Raw genomic sequence first — 21403 nt, 5'->3', positions numbered from 1 at the left:
CTTTGATGCTCTGAACCCAAGAGTCTCTTTCAGTTACCGGTCTAGACTTGTTCCACTAGATTATATAATCAGTCAACGAACTCTCAGCATTCCCACCAATCATGCTCAACGAGGAAAAAGGTAATTTGTTCTTTCTTTTAAAATCAAGTAGAGATGTTCAAAAGGTTTAATAAGAGAAAGTTGCAGGGACCGACGGTCAAATGAACGGGTCCGTTATGAAAATATGAGATTTTAGAGAAACGGATGAAGAGTCTTATCAGGTCGTTGTTTCAAGAAATGGAAGGAAAAAAAAAAGGGGGGGAGGAGACTTTTGAGAAAGATGAGTTTTATTGAGTAGATACTCGGAAGAAAGAGTTGAAAGTGCGAATTATAAAGAAAAGATTAAATTGTTACTTTCAAGTAACAGTTTGGAAATTTTGAGAGAGGAGATGATGTTTCTTTATTGAGTAAAGGCTTTGAGAAAATAGTTGATGTGTTTTTATCGAGTAAAGACTTTAAATGATAAAAAAGAAGTATTTTATTTTAAGTAGATGTAGTGAAGGTGCAAATGGAAGGATGCATTTCTGTGCAAATTATTACGAAAAAGGGTGATATTTCTCTCGATTGAGAAAAGTTAAAGGATTTTTGAAAGAATGTGCCCTTTCGAGTAAATTCATGAATACATTGCATGTAAGATATTTCCAAGAACTAAAAATTTTAAGCTATGCATGCCTTCTATGAACATAGTATGGACTCGAACATAGACGAACAATTATAAACATTTCTCGCTTTCCCGAGCAGTGAAGAGAAAAAGTATGTAATCAGAAAGAAAGTTAGTCATGAAAAAAAAAAAAAAAAAAAAGAAAGATAACAATGTTTGAGTTGCGAACAAAGGATATTTGTAGAAAAGTTTAGGAACTAGATACTCCCCTCTTTCATGTCCAAACAAAAGTGAACAATCTGGGTGACCACTATCCTTGGTGACAATCCAGTTAAAACAAAAGATAGTACCTTCGATTTAATTAAACGATGTAGCAGAAGAATTAATTTCAACTTAGTAAAAAGAATTTAGTCATGTGTAAAAAAGTAAAAGGCAACGAGAATGACCATCGTGAATTGTCGAGAACACTACAGAGCCGTAATTTTTAGCTATAGTCATCAGACATAGTGGTGAAGTGTACTCAGCTTTTAAGATTTTCTTTATCATGCTTCGCAAATGATAAGACAAGAGAATGTAAACCACCCTAACAGATGATGAGAATGATCTTGAGCAACAACACTAACCTTCATCTTAGCAAAGTAGTAATCTCCGCCTTCTTACCATAGAGCCTCGTATAGTGTTGTAACGACGTCGATAGGTAACTATTATTATATTCGAATTCCATCTGGAGTGTGATAGATTCCCACCTGATCCCTCAATTTTGTACGTCTGCTCTTAACGCATCCTCCAGGGTTTGAAGTGTTCTTTCTGATTGCTCGTCTGTACTTGGTAAAATGTCGTGCTCAAATTTAGTTTGGTGCCCAGTTCCTTCTGAAAGCCTTTAAAAAGTCTCGATGTGATCCTGGAACTCAATTTGATGTGATGGTCAATGATTACCCACATAACAATAATCCTTAAATTCAGTTGGGCAAACATGCCAAAAAGTCCTTTGTTACACCTTTTCTAAGAATGTAGAGATGTTCCTTTTCGTACCATCCCACCAGACTTCTTTTCATGTCATTGTTATATTTTCTTATTTCCAAGGTGGGTGGTGCGAGGGTTATAGTGTGCCTTACTCATGATTTTGTTTCTGAGTTTATTGTTGTCCGGCACCCATAATTTTTCTTCAAAGTGAAGGCGTTATTTGCTCCCTCCCTAAAGAATTTGTGATCTACTATTCGCACCTTAGCCCGAATACTTTTTTTACGAGCATCATCTCGACTTAGTGCATTTATAATACCTCCTCGTTTGATTCAGACCTTGAATTACTCATGTCTATAAGTCGTCACCACAATTTTCTTTATATTTTATATCAATTCGTGATCCATTTAAATAAAGTGAACTTATCCTCATATTTTTTTCGTACACCCCTGATTGGTTAGAGTTTCCCCTTGATTCATTTGGGATGAGAACAATATTATGATTCTATGAATTCCTACTTCTATACTCTATCCCAAGTCCTGCATAAAATATGGCCTTCGGAATGATTATATGTCTAAGATGATTGTTCTCTTTCAAGCTTGATATATTCTTTCAAGATCTTTTATTCACATGTTTGTATTTTTAAACACAGATTGATGGCAAACTCTTTTATTATATGAGTAGCCCCCTTCTCAATTCCACTACAAATATTCTCTCATGTTTCGAGCCTTTTCTGCAGCTCCAGGTTTAAACCTAACCACTTGTTTCCACTCTTAATTAGTTTACTCGAGTTGTCTTTCTTTATGAGTTGGTTTCTAAATTGTCTATAAACCTTGATAAATTACTGATGTGGCGTCGTGTCACGTGATGATTGACTAAAGTCCATCAGAACTTCTGAGCAATTGCTTGCTTTTCCTATCCACTTGCGACTAGTTGTTCAGTCGCTATGTTATATATGTCATCGAGTGATCCTTGGAACTCTTCAATTTACTAATCCTCGAGATTATATTGTTGACACCAATTATAAAAATCTACATCAGATATATCCCCATTCTTTTACAACTCCTTCCATCTAGGAAACTCCTAATATGAAAATTCTCAAACTCTAAAAGTATGGTTAAGAAAACCCTTGCAGCTTTTCTTCTCTTCTTATCTTGAAGGGACGTGACGAGTCCAACGGTAAATAATTTCCATGTTTCTTGAAAACTTATTCGTACAATCTACCGATGAGGGCCTGACACGAAGTTGGTAAAAGATAAATGTTAGCACCAAATGCGATAAGTGAAATGTTGATGTCGTACAACGAATCCGTGTTAGGATCAATGAAGCTCAAACTAACACCAAATCTTAAGCTGATGCGTGCTGATCTAAGATGAAAAATAAAATAGGAGATAAGGTATTTGTTATAACGTACGTCAAGGCCACGATTTATTGGAGCTCATAAAATCACCGAAGAAACGAGAAGAACAACATTATCTCTTTGCACTGCCGGAGTTACTCAGATAAGGAGTACATCAAATTTCGGGACGAAATTTTTGTTAAGGTGGGTAGAATGTAACGCCCTGACTTTTTTTTCCTATATGCTTAGTGGTATTTTTATATATATAGAAATGCCAAACGTTTAGCAGAATATTATCTAGAATTCCAAGTTCTTTTGAGTACAAATTTCTAGTTTCCTAAACCAAACCAATTAAAAGATATGAATGAATGAAAAAAAAAAAGGAAGAGTTACACTATTGAAGTAATTGATAGACCACTAAACTAAGGCATAAGTTTACATAAGTGAATATCCCTACATCTCCAAAATAGAAGAAATGAAATTAAGAAAATTGACGTGTATTTTGGGCCTATCAACTATATATATATATATTTTTTTAGTCCAATCTTTCTTCTAAAACCATTATTGAAAGAGCCCATCTCCATGTCCTCTGTATTTCTTTTGGCAGCCCAATATACTCTCAAAAATGCCAACTCCAACTCCACGCGTCCTCCCAAAAATCTGCCAAATTTACTCCACCGCCTGAAAAATGCCCAACAAATTGTATATCAGTATATAACATTACGTTCCCAACGATAGCTATCATATACTATGTTTTTGTATGCAAGTTATTCCCCAATTTCACCATATCCAAAAATTTGAGAGAAGAAAATAGGAGTCAGATAGAAAAGGGGTAGAGACAGTGAGCTCCACTAGTGTTCTTCTTACAGTTTTCTCCCAACAACAGGGTATAATTTCTAAGTTCCCATATCTATGTTTTATTTCCATAGCATACTTTTCATCATTCACAGTAGTTAACTCATGAGAATTTGGTGCAAACATTAAAATCACTTGGAATAAGTTCAACCTTTATTCTAGTAGAAGATGTTTTTGCCTCTTGAAACCAAATCAACTCCAATTTCTCGAGAACAACTCATAATTAAATAAAATCGAGAATAGAAAAAAAAGGGGAAGGAATTACCGCTGGCCGAAAAGAGTTGTTGCAGCACCGACAGTACCCCGAACGGTGACACCTGCGCTTGCGCGGGCAGCAGCCAAGAGGGAGAGAATCCCCGCGGCGGCGATTGTGCAGAATCCTCGGAGAAGAGAGATGAGGCTGTATCGGGGTGAGAAAAGAGAGAGAAGAGGGGGAGAGAAGTTCTAAGATGGAGGTGGCAGGTGGCTGCCGTCTCACGACGGAAGCGTGAGACGGCGGCGCTGATCAGGAAGGGGGCGGCGAGTGAGAGACAGAAGAAGGAAAACGTTTTTTTCTTTTTTTAGTGTTTTGTTTTGAGAGAGAGAGAGAGAGTTTTGGGTATTTACTGGAAGAGAGAAAATGAGAGATACATTACCATTTTTCATTTTAATAAGTGAATGAATTTTAATTAAATTAATAGGACTTGTTTTGGGAGTCACTTTGTTGGGCCGGAACTTGGAGTATATGGTTTTGGACTAATTTGATAAGAGCTAGACTAGGATTTAATTGTTTTAGTTGTTGCATTCGTATATTAAAGTTTGGGCTTCCCAAATTAATGTAAGGTGTAAATAAATAATTGTGGGGACGTTGTGATAATATCTTAGACGATATTTTAATTTTTGAAACAATTAATTCGAAGGAAAGCTGAGTTTTAATATAGTAGCACCGTGACGGTTTAATTTTGTAAAATAATTTCAGAAAACTTTTAAGAAAGAGTAGAGAACAAATCAGAACCTTACTTTAGCATGCAATTTGATTATATATTTTTCCTTGAGTCTGATCAAGAACATGTTTTTTTTTATTTTCAAAAAGAAAGCTATCTCCGCGAGCAAGTTAAGGTCGGAGCGAGAAATTCAAATTAAGAAAATTAAACGAACGAGGTGAACTTTTCTATCCTACATACTAATGTGGATGAAAATATGAAAATGTGAATCTATGTTTGTTGTTTATGTAAATGATGTTGTCTTGCCATAAATGATATGTTTTATGCCTATCTGTTTGGTTGGAACGTAAGAATCGAATTCGGGTCCAAGTGAGGGTGGTGTCCCTACTCGGATTAGTGTACACAAGTGGCCGTGGAAGGTGGCCACCTTCCACGGGTCACAAATAAAGTTATGGAGGCCGTTGGGAGGTGGCCACCTCCTCGGCTGGAGAAAGATGTAAGTGACCGTGGGAGAGCACCATCTCCACGGCACTTGGTGTTCAGATATGGCAAAAGTATAAAAAGAACTTAGACTGATCAGTCGAACTTTAGCTCACAAAGAATTTAGTAAGCTCGGGCCTTTTAAGTGAAAACCCTCGAGTGTTACTGTGATGGCATGACAATATTTTCATTTTATATATGTATATTTCGGCAATGTGTTCACTGAGTATTTTTATACTCAGCCCTGCATATATTTCTAAATGTGCAGGTTGAGCAGTGACGGTGGAGAATGCTGAGCAGAGTTTATGATTTTCTTTATATTTTAAGCAGAGGCTCTCAGAGGTGCATGTCTCCATACATGTGACCGTGTTCATTCCGCTGCGTATTGTTCTTCTATACTCTGATAAGTATTTATTGAAAAGTAAGATTTCCATTCAAGTTTTGGTGATTAAGAGTTTATTTGAGTTGTTTTCCCCTTTATTTCTAAGTGAATATTAGTCATTGTTTATCCCCTTTCTGTTCCCCTCTTCTTATTTCCCACCCCTAGTCACGGTTTTCCTGGCTTTGCTATCCTTAGCAAAGTGCGGTCGTGACACAACTAATGTAAATACAAAAAATTTAAATTAAAAGAAAAAATCAGAAAAACATGTCAAAATTAATAAATTTGGCCAACAAAATTAACTGGATCACTGTACTTAGGCTCGGGGCCCTAGGCTATAAGCCTATAGAGAACTAATGCAATCCGTCCAAAAAACTCACCACAATTTTCTTTTTTAGCCTCTTTAAAAAAATTGTCGCTCTCTATATATTATTGTAATTCGCAAAAGCAAAGCAGGCGGATGATAAAAATTATTTTAAAGAAATTATAATATTTTTAAATTTTGAATTTAAAATTTGAGAAAATAATTTGCATATGTTTTTTTTTTGTGATGGCGGAAATTTTTGCACAGAATAATCACTTAAAATCTCAAAATTTGGATAGTTTGTATAAACAATAACCCTTTTGTCCGCCATTATGTTTCCTAGTTTTTCATTTTGATTCGTCCCTTATTAAATCGTCATACTTCTTGTTTTTACTACTGTTATCATTATACCTCACATTCTCCATTAGCTCATTTCCCCTCAACATATATTATAAAATTAGGACAGACATATATCACTAACTTTTTCAACTTATTTTCCTTTATATTTCTTACAATTTTATCGAATTAAAATGAGACGCGTATTAAAAGACAAAGAAAGTAGTAAACGAAGAATTTTCAGGGTTCCACCGTACTACTAATTAATAGTACTTCCTTCGTCCCATTAAAGATGACCCACTTTTCTTTTTAGTTTATTCCAATCAAGATGACTCATTACTAAAAAATAGAATTAAACACCTTTGATCTCTACTTTATTCTCTCTCTCTCTTACTTTATCCTCTCCACTTAATATACAAAATAAAGTTACATAAAATTTCGTGCTGCCTAAAGAATGGGTCATCTTCCTTTTGGACGGAGGAAATACTACATTTGGATTCAACATAGTAGTTATAAGTAGTTAGATATCCACCAACTACCACCACCCACCAACTACTTATTATAAGTAGTTATATTAGTATAGGACTATAGGTATTAATCCATCATAATAACAATTTACCAAATTAAAATTAGGGTAAATTGCCTCTAAAATCGTCAATTTTCACAATAGTTTGGAATTTTCCGTGACCTTTAAAAGTTGCGTGGAAAATCATGAACTTTGCCTTCGTGTGCTGATTTCCCGAGTCGAGTATTCCGGCTAAGCAAAATGATGATGTGTGCATTTATGCTGACATTGAAGATGATTGGATGCTGAGTGTGTTTATTCTCATTCTTCTTCCACTTCATTCCACATGATGCAGGAGGCCGACACCAACGGTGACGGCGTCCTCAGCTTGCACGAATTTGCCACCATTATGGCCAAATCTGCAGTCGAATCTCGCCAAGCCTGAATCGTCTTCCTCCTCCTAGGGTTTACTCATCTTAATTTTTTTAAATTGGGGGAAGCTGATGTGGCATTATAGATTGTGGCTATGACGAACTAATTCTTCTTAATTTGTAAAGCTAATTGCGATTCATGATTTATTGGATTTATGATGAACTAATTCATATTGGATTTTCTGTCGTCATTATTGCATCCAACTCCATATAATTTGGAGATTAATTAGGAGAATAATTAGTAACTAGAAAATCAGAATTAAGAGTTTAATTTGGTCAAAATCGCCGTTGACCTTTAGTTTTTAACGGAACTATTGGCGGATGACCAAAATGATCAAATTTTCATATGTGTAGGACCTAAAAATTCGAAAGATAAAGTTTAGGACCAAAAAGGTAAAATGGCCATATGTTTAGGACCAATTTTGGCATTTACTCTTGTTTGGACAACAAAAAGGAAAAACGTTAAATCTCTCAACAAACATAGCAATGAGATGAAAAAAGATATATTCCGCTAGGAGAATTTAAAGTGATTACACTGGGATAATTCCTGCCGAGAAAGAAAACTTTGAGAACAAATAACGAAAATAGAGGAATTGCGGAGGAAATCTACTCCCTCCATCCTTGTTAACTGAGACATTTCTTTTCGACACAGAAATTAAGAATAGTGTGCTAAGTGGATGGTGTATAAAGGTAGGAGAGATTAAAGTAGGGGACATATGCTACACCGTCCCATTAGTAAAATTTAAATTAATAGAAAAAGTAAACTGTCGCTAGTGGAATTCGTAAAAGCAAAGCAGACGGATATTGAAATTTATTTGTGGAAATTATATATTCTGAATTTTGAATTTGAAATTTTGAGGAAATAATTTGCATGTTTTTATATTATGGCGTACATTTTTTCACAAAATAACCACTTATATTTTAAAAAAAACTTGAGAATTTGTATAAATAATAAAAGAAAAATTAAGATTTTTTTTTGCTGTGGTATAATGTGATAGAGAGATTAAGTTTTTTTTTTTTTTTTTCGTTGTTTTCTGGAGGAGTAGTAAAATAATCTACATCAGTGAGAGAGTGTATTTACTCTATTTGGGCTTACTAACTTCCATTCTCCAATAAAAATCAACTCCATTGGAGAATAAAAGCTCCATAGATTTGCTCTAATTAGAAAAGTTTTGTTCATTGGAAGCAAATTCGTCCTCACGACTAAATTTTTCCATATTTTTCGATTTGGATGGGCCTAGTTCTGTAACCCAATAAAATTTTTGGGTTGGCCATTTTTTTATCTTGATGGGCTTCATTTTGAAGACCAATATAATTTTTGATAGGCCCAATTTAATTGTCTGTATTTGGTTTGTGGTCTCTGACTAGACATGAAAATATTAATACAAGAATGAGCTAATTAAATAATTGTATAGCTATGGCGGCCTACAATAAGACTAAATTCAAAAAATCATCAATAGAAGTAATAATTTGATTACAAAGTCCACTGAAACTATTCAAAAAATTAGTCTCATTCGTGGATGGCCTGTGTTTTAATGAAAATTTGGTAAAACAATAAATGATAAAAAAGTAGGTAAAATAAGAGGGATATGAAGAAAAAGTAGGTAAAGTATGGTAGAGAGGAAAAAAAAATGGGTAAATTAAAAGAGAGAAACTTTCAAATTTTAGAAATACGACTATTTTTTTTGAACCTCCTAAAATAGCAAAATAGAATTACTATTTGTGGATGGATGGAGTAGTAAAGTACTCCCTCTACTACTCTCTCCATCACAAAGAGATATATGATCCCTTCCTTGTGCGACACGAGATTTTATATAGCTTTATTTTGTATGTTAACTGAAGAGAATAAAATAAGAGAGATAAAATAAAGTTGAAATATAGGTGTTCATGATGAGTAATCTTGATTAAGATAAATTAAAAAGGATAATAAGTCATTTTTAGTTGGACGAGGAAAATAACATAAAATAAGAATTTGGTTTGCTGGTGATTGCACCAAGTCACAGAGTTTAAACATATCTTCATAAATTTAGGATAATGACCTATTACAACATGACACGTTGAAAACAATGTCATTACTCATAACACATAGATAACACATAGTCCCCGTCATAAGTCAATACACTATCCTTTCACCGCATTTATATCACACGACGATAGGAGGCTTAGTCTTAGGAATTGAGTTAGAGTGATTGTGAGGATGAGATTGAGTGTCCCATAATTATGTACGGAGTATAATTCATGTTCATGTACCATGTCTCAATCCAAATTAAAACATTTAATATGTTTATTATAAAAAAAATTATATCATCATAAGTATTAATTTAAAAAATTAAAATTTTAATCAACTTTAATAATCAATTTTATCATATAAAAGTTATATCATGTGAAAAATAATTATGTATCATAATTCGGTGCAAACGTAAAAAATTCAACTAATGTAAATACAAAAAAATTAAATTAAACGGAAAAATCAGAAAAACATGTCAAATTAATAAATTTGGCCAACAAAATTAACTGGATCACTGTACTTAGGCTCGGGGCCCTAGGCTATAAGCCTATAGAGAACTAATCCAATCCGTCCAAAAAACTTACCACAATTTTCTTTTTTAGCCTATTTAAAAAAATTGTCGCTCTATATATATTATTGTAATTCGCAAAAGCAAAGCAGGCGGATGATAAAAATTATTTTATAGAAATTATAATATTTTTAAATTTTGAATTTAAAATTTGAGAAAGTAATTTGCATATGTTTTTTTTTTTTTGTGATGGCGGAAATTTTTGCACAGAATAATCACTTAAAATCTCAAAATTTTGATAATTTGTATAAACAATAACCCTTTTGTCCGCCATTATGTTTCCTAATTTTTCATTTTGATTCGTCCCTTATTAAATCGTCATACTTCTTGTTTTTACTACTGTTATCATTATACCTCACATTCTCCATTAGCTCATTTCCCCTCAACATATATTATAAAATTAGGACAGACATATATCACTAACTTTTTCAACTTATTTTCCTTTATATTTCTTACAAGTTTATCGAATTAAAATGAGACACGTATTAAAAGACAAAGAAAGTAGTAAACGAAGAAATTTCAGGGTCCACCGTACTACTAATTAATAGTATTTCCTTCGTCCCATTAAAGATGACCCACTTTTCTTTTTGGTTTATTCCAATCAAGATGACTCATTACTAAAAAATAGAATTAAACACCTTTGATCTCTACTTTATTCTCTCTCTCTTACTTTATCCTCTCCTCTTAATATACAAAATAAAGTTACATAAAATTTCGTGCTGCCTAAAGAATGGGTCATCTTCCTTTTGGACGGAGGAAATACTACATATGGATTCAACAAAGTAGTTATAAGTAGTTAGATACCCACCAACTACCACCACCCACCAACTACTTATTATAAGTAGTTGTATTAGTATAGGACTATAGGTATTAATCCATCATAATAACAACTTACCAAATTAAAATTAGGGTAAATTGCCTCTAAAATCGTCAACTTTCACAATATTTTGGAATTTTCCGTGACCTTTAAAAGTTGCGTGGAAAATCATGAACTTTGCCTTCGTGTGCTGATTTCCCGAGTCGAGTATTCCGGCTAAGCAAAATGATGATGTGTGCATTTATGCTGACATTGAAGATGATTTGGATGCTGAGTGTGTTTATTCTCATTCTTCTTCCACTTCATTTACCCTAATCCTAATTATAAAAATAATAAAAATAAAAATAAAAGAGAAAAGAAGTAGATCTTCTCCTTCCTCACTCCAGCGCCGCTGCCACCACCTGCCGCCGCTCCTTGCACCACCTGCTCCTCTCCTTATACTCTTTATTTCTCTCCTTTCTCCCTCTTTCCCCTCCTCTATCTCTCCCACTCTCAACCTCTTCGCCGCCGCTGCCACCACTGTAGGAGCGGCGGCGCTCCATCGCCCTCCGTCCCTTCCTCTCGCTGACTTCGCCCCCATGATCACCATCCACCGCCGACCGCTCCTCCCTCTCCTCCAGAAACCACCGCCGACCGCCCCTCCCCTACCTCTCACTCCAAATATTTAAAGGCAAGATCCCCAAGTTAAAAGAGGATGTGAAATTGTGGCTGTTCGGATGATGATGTTCTACCCAGCAGATCTGGAGGAGTTTTAGGTGATGTTGTATCCAGCGCCACCGCCTGCCGCCGCCCCGACGCACCACCTGCTCCGGTGCACCACCAGCCTAAACCCTATACTCAGCGAATATGTTTTTTCAACAAACACAAAACGGCGTCGTTTTATATTCCAGCTGCCTAGTCACGCTTCCGGCTGCCATATAGGATAAGTTTATGCCGGAAAATTTCAGGGTCGGGTCATTTAGGAAATTTGCACAACCCAGCAAAGTTCATGATTTTTCACGCAACTTTTTAAGTTCACGGGAAATTCCAAACTATTGTGAAAGTTGACGATTTTAGAGGCAGTTTACCCTTAAAATTACATCAAAAAAAATCAAAATCAAAGAATACTAAACGAAACATCGGAAATTGTACCGTATAGCGCATGTTGGTGAACCATTACTCAAGCTAATGTTTTAGGGTATCCACGATAAGATAGACACTATTATAGACAAGCCACTTTTTTTTGTACACAGCCACAAAAATTTGTCCATCCCAATAGAGCCACAACACAAATCACATTATTTTTTCAATTATTGGCACAAATCACATTATTTTTATTACAATTTAGAATATCTATCACCAGAAAATAAAAAATAAAAAAAAAAAAACTCTTTTTCTGGCCTCTGGTGCCCCACAATAGGGAGCCGCGGCTCCTGCCCCCCGCCCTGTCCACGCCGAGTAGTCAGCGATGGCGTATTTGCCCCTCCCCGCCCAGGCTCACCTGTCCTCCACAATAGGGAGCCGTGCCGTGGCCGCCGAGGCTCCCCAAACTTCTAGCTTACACAGACAAGTGTTTTAAATTTAATATTCTAGCTATTAAAATATTTATATAGTGCTTTCCACAATAAATGATTTGTAGTATTCTTTTATAGGATGTGCCACTTAAACTGTCATTTCATTTTTAGATAAATATAACAAAATTCTTTTAGGTCATTGGGATCAAATTCGTTCTTCATGACCAAATTTGTCAACATTGGACTGGCCCCATTTTTTGATCCAAATGAGCCTTGTTTTGTAAACCCAGTAAAATTTCTGGATTGACCCATTTAGACGCTCACAATCGTGCTTACTTTTTAATCCATTCAATAATGATGGGCCTGGCGCATACAGTCGCGCTTATTTTTTAATCCATCATGTATAACCTATTAATTAATAAAAGTAAATAATTAATTGTAAGTATTTGAGAGTAGCTGTAATTTGATTGCATAGTTCACCATCTAAATATAAAAAGTTAAGTTAATGTTCAATAAGAATCTAGACTACTGTCAAAATACAACAAATTAAAACTTATAGTCCTATATATTTTCGTCAAAAATTGAATCGGTTAAAAACCAAAGTTTTGAGTATATATACTTTATATATGTACAATCAATTAATTCTTGAAATAAACTTTTTCTATAGTTCTAAAAAAAAGGAAAAGAAGACGACAAGTATTGTTAAAAAGGAGATGTTTGTTACAATCAAAGTCAAATTTTTTTTATTCATATGAACATGATGCCATTAGAAATACTCCCTTCGTCCCTAAAAATTTGTCATTTTTTTTCATTTCCGTCCGTGCCTAAAAATTTGTCACCTTTCACTTTTACTATTTTTATTAGTAGACCTCACATTCCACTAACTCATTCTCACTCACATTTTATTATAAAACTAATATATAAAAGTAGGACCCATATGCCACTAACTTTTTCAACTCACTTTCTATTATATTTCTTAAAACCCGTGCCGAGTCAAATAGTGACGAATTATGGGGGACGGACGGAGTAGTACTTAACAAGTATGAGGAGAAACTACTACAAGTAAAGGAAACTTTTTATGCATTGTGAGTCCACTAGATTCACTAACATCCAACTCCTCCATCTTTATTCCATTAGGCAATTCGAAATCGAAGTTATGCACTAACTTTGCTAAAGCAAGCTCATAGACTGTCGTAGCGAATGTAACACCTGGACAACCCCTCCTACCTGCCCCAAACGGGATCAGCTCGAAATACAAACCTTTGTAGTCTATGTTCATTTCAAGGAACCTCTCAGGATAAAATTGTTCAGGTTTTTCCCATAACAATGAATCCCTAGCAATTGCCCAAGCATTGATCAAGACACGTGTGCCGGATATGATGTCGTAGCCTAGTACTTTTGTGTCTTGAGTTAATTCACGAGGAACTAGTAATGGGATCGGTGGGTGCAGCCTCAAACTCTCATTTGTCACTGCTTTTAAATAAAGCATTTTCTCTAAGTCTTTCTCATCTATTTCGACCTTGCTTCCCACTACTTCTCTCACTTCATTTTGGAGTGTTTTCATGGTTGTTGGATTTCTTATAAGCTCTGTCATCGTCCATTCAAGAGTTGTGGATGTAGTATCGGTTCCACCAGCATACATGTCCTTTTGTAAAGATTCATACACATTCATACTCCATTATTTATGAAACATTCAAAACAATTGATTCATTAGCCTAAAAATCAACTAATCGAAATCTGACCATTGATCATGCATGAATACTCTAGTATATATCTACTATACAAAAAAGCATCAAAATTTTAAAGTATAACAACAAATTGATGTCAAAAACTCAAATTATGATATCACAAAAGATGATTTGCTTGCAACTTTGATGAGGGTTTACAAATAAGAGAAAAATGCATGGAAAAAAAAGTGAGAAAATAGTAAAAAAAAAGAAGATATAATTTAAATTAATTCAAGATTCAAACAAATTAAAGGTTTTTGTTGAATATACCAAAACAACAAATTGAATGTTACAAGTTCAAATAATTCAACCGTGGGCCCATTCACGTACATCACGATTTTTTGGATCATATTGATTCAATGTTCCACCAATTTAATTTCCGAATTGCATATGCGACATGTTAGTTCACGGTCAAATCAATCAAATTGAGCAAACGGCTTGAAAAATTACAAAATTTAATTAATTTATTATCAATTCCACAACTTTAAAAATAATCAATCATATTATAAGTATATTGTTTTTCTTCATTTTTCCATTTATTTAGATTTTGAGGGATATTTTTATATAAATTTATATCACTTACTAAAACCATAGATTTTAAACCTGAAAAATATGGAATTAATATAATGTAAAAAATTATGAAATAATTAACTATCTTTAAAGTAACAAAATTAATCACAAATTAACCAAACTTTAGAATTTTCAATTTTATGATGACATATATTTTAATATACAATTAGTAAAATATATAAAAAAAAAAGTGAGTAAAGAATTGTTAGTCGAAATTATTTTTCCACCTTATCAGAAAGAAAAAAAATTGACTAAAAATTCAAAGTAGATTATCTTTATCGATTGAATAAAATGAAAGAATGACATGTTTTTATATCAACGAAACGAGCATATATATATATTGTAAAATGAAAGAGAGAGAAAGAGGGTAATACCAGGATAATAGCTTTGATAGTGTCATCATCAACAGGAGTGCCACTTCCATTGTCCCTCTGGAAATCAAGCAATATGTCCACAAAATCCAAGTCACCACCATCACTCTCTCTCCTCTCTCTAACCCTATGCTCTTTAATCACACTCTCCAAAAACTCATCCAATGCTTTAGCCACTCTCTCAATCCTACCATCCACACCATCAAACCTCCTCATCCAACTCAACCATGGAATGTACTCCCACAAAGGTACAACCCCCAACAGCTCCTCAAACTCCGCTATAGTTCTGTGAAAATTCCTCTCTCCGCAGCTGGACTTCTTCCCCAGCGCCACCATGCTGATCACATCGTTTGTCATCGACGCCACCGCGTCCTTCAGGTTGATCACAGCCGTGGATGAAGAACGGATCTTGTCGACCATGAGGGACGTCTCTTCCTCCATCACGCGGCGGTAGGACTGGACCCTCTTGCTGCTCAGGAGATGAAGCACGCATACGCTGCGGAGGAGGCGACGAGGACGGGGACCTTGCCGAAGTGGAGGAGCATGAGGGGGCCGTGGCGGCGGGAGAGGGACTGGAGGGATCTGTGGGGGAGTGGGCCCACCTGGTGGAGGTTCCCCAACTACGGGAGCTTTGGAGGAGACGGCGGTGGTCTTTTTCGAGAGGATGGAGCGTGGCTGCGACGCCATTTGTGGAGGAAGAAGAGGAGGAGAGGAGTGGAGAGGAGCAGAATCAAGAAATGTGAGAGAGAAAGCATTTGCATTGTAGGTGTAGTAATTTGCAGAGAAAGATGGTACACCATTATGGACTCAATGTCCCACATTGGTCGTAAGAGTAATCGGTCGATGTGTGGTGTACAGACTAAATGAGTTCTCTCTACTAACAGACTAGTTTTTTGGAATGAGTTTTTCTAGTATGTAACAAATGACCCACTAGATAGTCTTTAAAGTCTTTGAGGGACAGTTTCTGATAGTGAAACCATACACCCCAATTTTTGATGGATTTTTCGTCTACAGACTTCGCCTCTTATGTACTGCTTCAGTGTTAAGGAAGCTCAGTTTCAGCTACATAACTTTCTATATATACGGGGTATCTTTTTCTGTTTTCTATTATGGAATTTAGGATGTTAGAATTAGTGGAGTGTCTTGGACTCTTGATTAATCTAGTTTTATCTTTGTAACTCTAAACTATAGAATTGTTTTATATATGAGGAATGTGTTGTTAGGTAAAAATTTTGTCTGGCCCAGTCTAGCTAATTGTATGTACTCCCTCCGTCCCCGATTAAGAGTCACATTTTGACCGGACACGAGTTTTAAGAAATGTAAAGAAAAGTTGGTTGAAAAAGATAGTGGAATGTGAGACCCATTTTTTTATATTGCTTTTATAATAAAATGTGAGTGAATTGTGTTAGTGGAATATGAGACCCACTTACACTATTTATGATAAAATGAAGTGTGACTCTTAATTGGGGATGGACCGAAATAGAAATTTGTGACTCTTAATCGGGGACGGAGGGAGTATTTGTTAGTGGACTCAAATAATAATGCAAAGCTAAGCATAAATTAACTGCGGAAGGTCTTGATAGAACGGTTAATACCTAAGATAAAAGGTCTCAAATTCAAATCTACTATGTTACCTCCTTTAAAAATTTTGATTTGTTATAAATAAAAAAGGAATCGAACGAAGAAACTTTTGGTAATCCATTTAGTATTCGAAAGAAATTTGAAACTATCTTCTTATTTAAGGAAAAGAAAGGGGGTGAAAACGTTTAGTCCATATTCAGTGGGAACATTATAGAGTATGAGAGGACCGTGAAGGCGCATCCATGATTAAAAGAATGAATATTATATTATTGTGGAAATTATTGAAAGCAAAGCTGAATTATAAATTAAATTCATTAATGCGGGTTGCGTGCATATGTTTTGATCTTATTTGATTTGATTATATTTTACTATAATCTACGCGAGTCCCCGTGATTACAACTAATAATGTCATTATTTTATATGTTCACGCGATTCAAAGCTTTGGCTTGGTTGGTGGCTGTTCAAATACTTGCAATATTTTTTTGTTAACGCGATTCATGAAATGAGATTTAATAAGTAGTACTCAAGTGATAACTAGATAAATTGCATTGAGATTTGATATGCATAATAATATTTCATATTTAAACTTTTAAACTTTTTATTAAAATTTAGTACCGAGTATTTATTTTACATAAGTGCTTTAGTTGCAAAAGGGTCTGTTTGTGCTTTACTAAGATATTTTTTATCAACAGCCAAGACCCAAGCTGCCAATACAATATTATATATATAAAGAGTAAAGGTCAAAACTGGTCCTAAACATATGCTCATTTTATGATTTTGGTTCTATACTTGATTTTTTGAATTTTTGCATCCTAAACATTTCAACTCGGATCACAACTGGTCCTACACTAACAATTCCATCAATTTTTAAACGGTTTAAACCCGAATGAGACTGTCAAAACCATCAAAATCGGATTAAAACCGTTTAAAGTCTAAATGAGTAATAGACTAAATGAGTTCTCTCTGCTAACAGACTAGTCTTTTGGAACGAGTTTTTCTTGTACGTAACAAATGACCCACTAGATAGTCTTTAAAGTCTTTGAGGGACAGTTTCAGATAGTGAAACCATACACCCCAATTTTGATGGATTCTTCTTATGTACTTCGTCTACAGACTTCGCCACATTTTTGGAGGAAGAAGAGCAGGAGAAGAGTGGAGAGGAGCAGAATCAAGAAATGTGAAAGAGAAACCATTTGCATTGTACTACTAGTAATTTGTAGAGAAAACATCCAATGTAAATAGAGAGTTTAGCTTAAAATATCTTCATATATGTTGTTAAAATATATACACGTTTATTATATGGATGGACGGATGGAGCTTAAGTCTTAGATTTGACAGTGTTAGGATCGTCAACTGCAACGTTAGTTTGATATTGTCCGCTTTGGATCAACCCTGGACAGATTTATTTTTGGGTCATTCACACAAAGGCTCACACTAATTGGGGTTGTACAAGAATTATATACACCTTTCGACTTCCCTCACTGATGTTAGATGAGTTTGTAACCCAACAGACAGTAGGTGAGTGGCAAGTAATTAAACATGGCTTTCATCCCAACATTAGTGAACCCACTAGAAGTTGAAAACATCCATCTTAATTAGTTATCATGCTCAACACCTGCCATCGCTCGTCATCGTTCAACCTGCACATAAGGAAAACACATGCAGGGCTGAGTATTTTGAAATACTCAGTGAACTCGTTGTCAAAACGTTTTATAAGTTATGCCACCCTTAACAAGTGAGCTTGAGTTTTAAGCAGTTATAAGAGAGTATCACGAGTATCACAAAATATATTTTCCATAGACTGGCCAGTCAAACAACTCCCCACTTTTCTCATCAATTTCCACAATCTCAACATTTCCATGGTGCGACGAAAGTGTGGCCACACTTTTCACCCATGAGACCGGCCGACTAGCAAGGACGGCTCCCGATCCCACCGTGTACACAGCCTGGTAGGGTTTGCGGCCCGTACTCAAACCCGAATTCGTTTATACATATCCATAGCCCTATAGCCCAATGGAGCGAACTTTCAAACGGGGCATCAGGCGCACAATATCACAACAAAACAGACATAGGCATAGCATAACAGTTAAACCACCCTTATTTCTCCACATTCATAAATTTGCACAAAAAAGAGTTTAAGAGTAAAGCCCACCTCGACTGCTTAGGTTTCAAGTAAGTTCTTTCCCTTGCTATCCGGCTTTGCAACTGAGGTTTCACCTTTTTAATCACATAGGCACATATCACAAATCAGATTCAATACAAACTCCTAACACATGCATGTCTCAACGCTTTTCCTTTTTTCCCACCGATCTATTTTAGCATCATTAATCAATCAAGGTCGTGTTCATCGCATAAGTTCCATTCACATCTCAACTCTAGATCTAATATCAACATGTGTCATACAAGAGTATATTGCCATCATACACACACCACACAAACACAACACACACGTGCATACACGCACGCCACTCACACACACGCCACGCCACACTCATGCATACATATTTCCATATCCCCTTTATCCACATTCACTCAACAAGATGCATGAGGGTTCAAGAATACCGATTAATCGGTTAGAAAGAAGAGGAATCGAGTAGAAAGAAGAAGATTAATATGAGAATACCTTTTTGAGAAAAACGAACGGTAGAAACGAAGTAAAGACTTGGTTCTTCAAAAATCTTGAGGCTCAAACTCTAATTCTTCTCAAAGGTTGAAGGATTATTGAAGTAAAGTAGAAGAAAATTGAGAGAGAGTGGAGAAGGGAGGGGGGGCAAAAATTATGGGGGCTAGGGTTAGGGGTTCCTCTTATTTATAGTGCTCCATAAGATTTTTAGGTAAATAAAATAGAATATTTGGTAAGATTTAATTCTCCACAATTAAATAAATAAATATTGTGAAGTAGGAAAGAAGAATTAACAAAAATAGACTAGGGTATCAAGGCATGTAATTTTCGAAATATATGGCTCCCAATTAGCCAATATTTTGTTTTGGTATATTTTACGGAGTAGAATAAAATATCGCGGAGCAAAATAAAATAAAAATTCTCCCATTGGAGGAAGGGAAATAGGCGTGTAGTAGCCTTTTAAATAAGGCATGGATTTTTAATATCAACTAAAATAAGATATGACAAGATCTCTTGAGGTATGGAAAGATTTGGTAGAATATTTAAATTCTAGGTATGGAAGAAAATCAAGTAAGGAATCAATTAAACAAGCAAAATAATATTTTCTTCCCAACATAGGTGATTTTCGAAAATCACCTAGGAAAATAAGGGGCTCGATTTTTCTCAATAAAAATAAGGACTAATTGAGTTTTGGATTTAATTCGGATAAATATCCCAAGAATTAAATTAAATCCGGAAAAATAGAATTTCTTCTCCAAAAGTCCAAGGGTTCGAAAATCTCAATATTTAGGTGGCTAGTATTTATGGAAATTTTTCCTAATATTCTCGCTGACCCTTAAACAAATAATTCACCTCATAATTTAATAAATTACATGTCACATCACCTAATTAACAAGTTTGACTTTTCAAACTTCCCGGTCAAGGAAACTCATGCAATAAATTCATTTATCAAATAATTCACATCTCCCACGTCATCAATAATAAATTCTAGGGCTCTAAAATTAGGGTTCGGAAATTCGGGATGTTACAGTGCAGCCCTGTTCTCTGTGGGGAGGAAACGTCTATGTTAGACGATGAGGAGGAAAAAGTATTTTTGGTGCATTTGAGGTCCTCTCGAGTGAAAGGGGAGGAGTGCAATTATAATGAGAAGGTTGATCAGATTGAGTTGTTGAGTGCTCACATTGTGACATTGAACGAGTTAGTTACGCATTCACCTCCTACAGGGGGGGTTTTCGAAGTATGGTCATCTAGACGAGAAGGAGCTCATGTCGAAGAAGAATTTCTTCGGATACGCTGACGTTGAGGGGATAAAGATGTTGTTAGTTGATCAAGATGGAGATGACGATAGACAAGTTACCTTGAATGATCTCGAAATCGCTATCGCAAACAAAAACCTACCTAGAAGACCTACAAAGAAGTTCTTGAAGCATAGATCTACAAAGAAGTTCTTAAAGCGTACTAGGAGTCGTCACGAATTGTTATCTATGATCGCATTTGATCCAGGAGGGGAAACTTCATGGCTTCGATTATCATTGTCTCTTGTCGTGGCTTGATCCCAATAATTGAGTGGTGAGAAAGTTGTTGAAGTGATTGTTGCTTCGCCACATAAGGAAGTTAGGGAGGCGAAATCAATGGTTAATTTGAGTGAGTTGTTTGCTACTTTTGCTAATGATGTGACTTGCATAGTGGCTTTGGGGAAGAATTATGGTGGTCAGGAGTTCACGAAGATTGCGGAAGAATTAGGTAAAGAATCAGAAGTTTTGTTGGGTAGTCTTGATGAGGGAAAGTTTGTGCCTTGGCTTTGCTGGATCAAGTTCGTGAATGGGATAAGTCGGGGAGTAAGGAAAGTTGCTAGAAATATTAATGAGTTTTTGGAGTTTGTGGTAGGAGAGCTTGTTGGTGAGAGAAAGGAAGGTGTTAAGCGTACTCACGAGAAGGAAATATTGGAGCAACAGACATAAGGAATGACACCTCTTAACAAAGATCTGAATGTAAAGAATTTGAACCAATTGGTCACAAATGGTGCTGCATTTATTCCAAAACGGCACTCCTGCCCATTTGATCCCGAAGGAGATATATATCATCTAGCTTATGGTATCAGCGACTCTCTTCATTGCTTCGTGGTTCCCACCTTGAGGACAAGGTGGATTTTAATTAACCGTGGGGGAGTTGATAAGAGAATATCTCTACAAATATCCCATATCTCTATTATTTAGTTTAGTATTTATTTAGCATATCTTTCTCATATTTTCCCATATATCTCTTAGAATCTTTTGTCTTGCTCATTAAGTTAGTAACCCTATTATAAATAGGGCTATTGTTATTCTCATTATTCAATCAAGAAATACAATTACCGTTATCTTATTTTTATCGCTTATTTCAATTCGGTATTGATCTTGGTTTGATCGACGGGCAAAGCTCCCGCGACTACCTCGTCTACCTTTTATCCCTCCGACAATCGCCTCCGCGACGCCGGAATCTTGTTAAGAGAAA

General features: G+C 35.5%; 1 protein-coding gene and 2 long non-coding RNA genes across 4 annotated transcripts; 1 reads left to right on the top strand and 2 right to left on the bottom strand.

The window, feature by feature from the left end:
• Positions 1 to 3308: 3308 nt before the first annotated feature.
• Positions 3309 to 4614, bottom strand: LOC148926504 (uncharacterized). The gene is made up of 2 exons (XR_016130411.1): positions 4060 to 4614; positions 3309 to 3620 (listed from the first exon to the last, which is right to left on the bottom strand). It is a non-coding gene; the product is annotated as an uncharacterized LOC148926504 (long non-coding RNA).
• On the top strand, positions 3705 to 5649 carry LOC125186663 (uncharacterized). 2 transcript variants are annotated; one of them, XR_016130413.1, is made up of 2 exons: positions 3705 to 3826; positions 5466 to 5649. It is a non-coding gene; the product is annotated as an uncharacterized LOC125186663 (long non-coding RNA). The 2 variants fall into 2 exon arrangements; XR_016130412.1 differs by lacking the exon at positions 3705 to 3826 and adding an exon at positions 4942 to 5323.
• A 7337-nt stretch (positions 5650 to 12986) lies between these two features.
• On the bottom strand, positions 12987 to 15699 carry LOC125191334 (cytochrome P450 71A6-like). Its single transcript, XM_048088873.2, has 2 exons — positions 14710 to 15699; positions 12987 to 13683 (listed from the first exon to the last, which is right to left on the bottom strand). The coding sequence occupies exons 1-2, from the start codon at positions 15391 to 15393 to the stop codon at positions 13072 to 13074; spliced, it is 1296 nt and encodes a 431-aa protein (XP_047944830.2). The 5' UTR covers positions 15394 to 15699; the 3' UTR covers positions 12987 to 13071.
• Between the last annotated feature and the right edge of the window lie 5704 nt (positions 15700 to 21403).

This window comes from Salvia hispanica, chromosome 5 (genome assembly GCF_029641045.1).
Source record: "Salvia hispanica isolate PSC_SH4W2 chromosome 5, Shi_PSC_v1, whole genome shotgun sequence".
NCBI lineage: Eukaryota > Viridiplantae > Streptophyta > Magnoliopsida > Lamiales > Lamiaceae > Salvia > Salvia hispanica.
This window is presented reverse-complemented; position numbering and strand designations above follow the sequence as displayed.

What these genes read in the sequence shown, in the direction of transcription:
- LOC125191334 (XM_048088873.2), bottom strand. Translation starts at nt 15,393, where the DNA reads ATGGCGTCGCAGCCACGCTCCATCCTCTCGAAAAAGACCACCGCCGTC. An exon ending in CTATCAAAGCTATTATCCTG is followed by an intron (nt 13,684 to 14,709) that starts GTATTACCCTCT and finishes TCTTTACAAAAG; the next exon opens with GACATGTATGCTGGTGGAAC.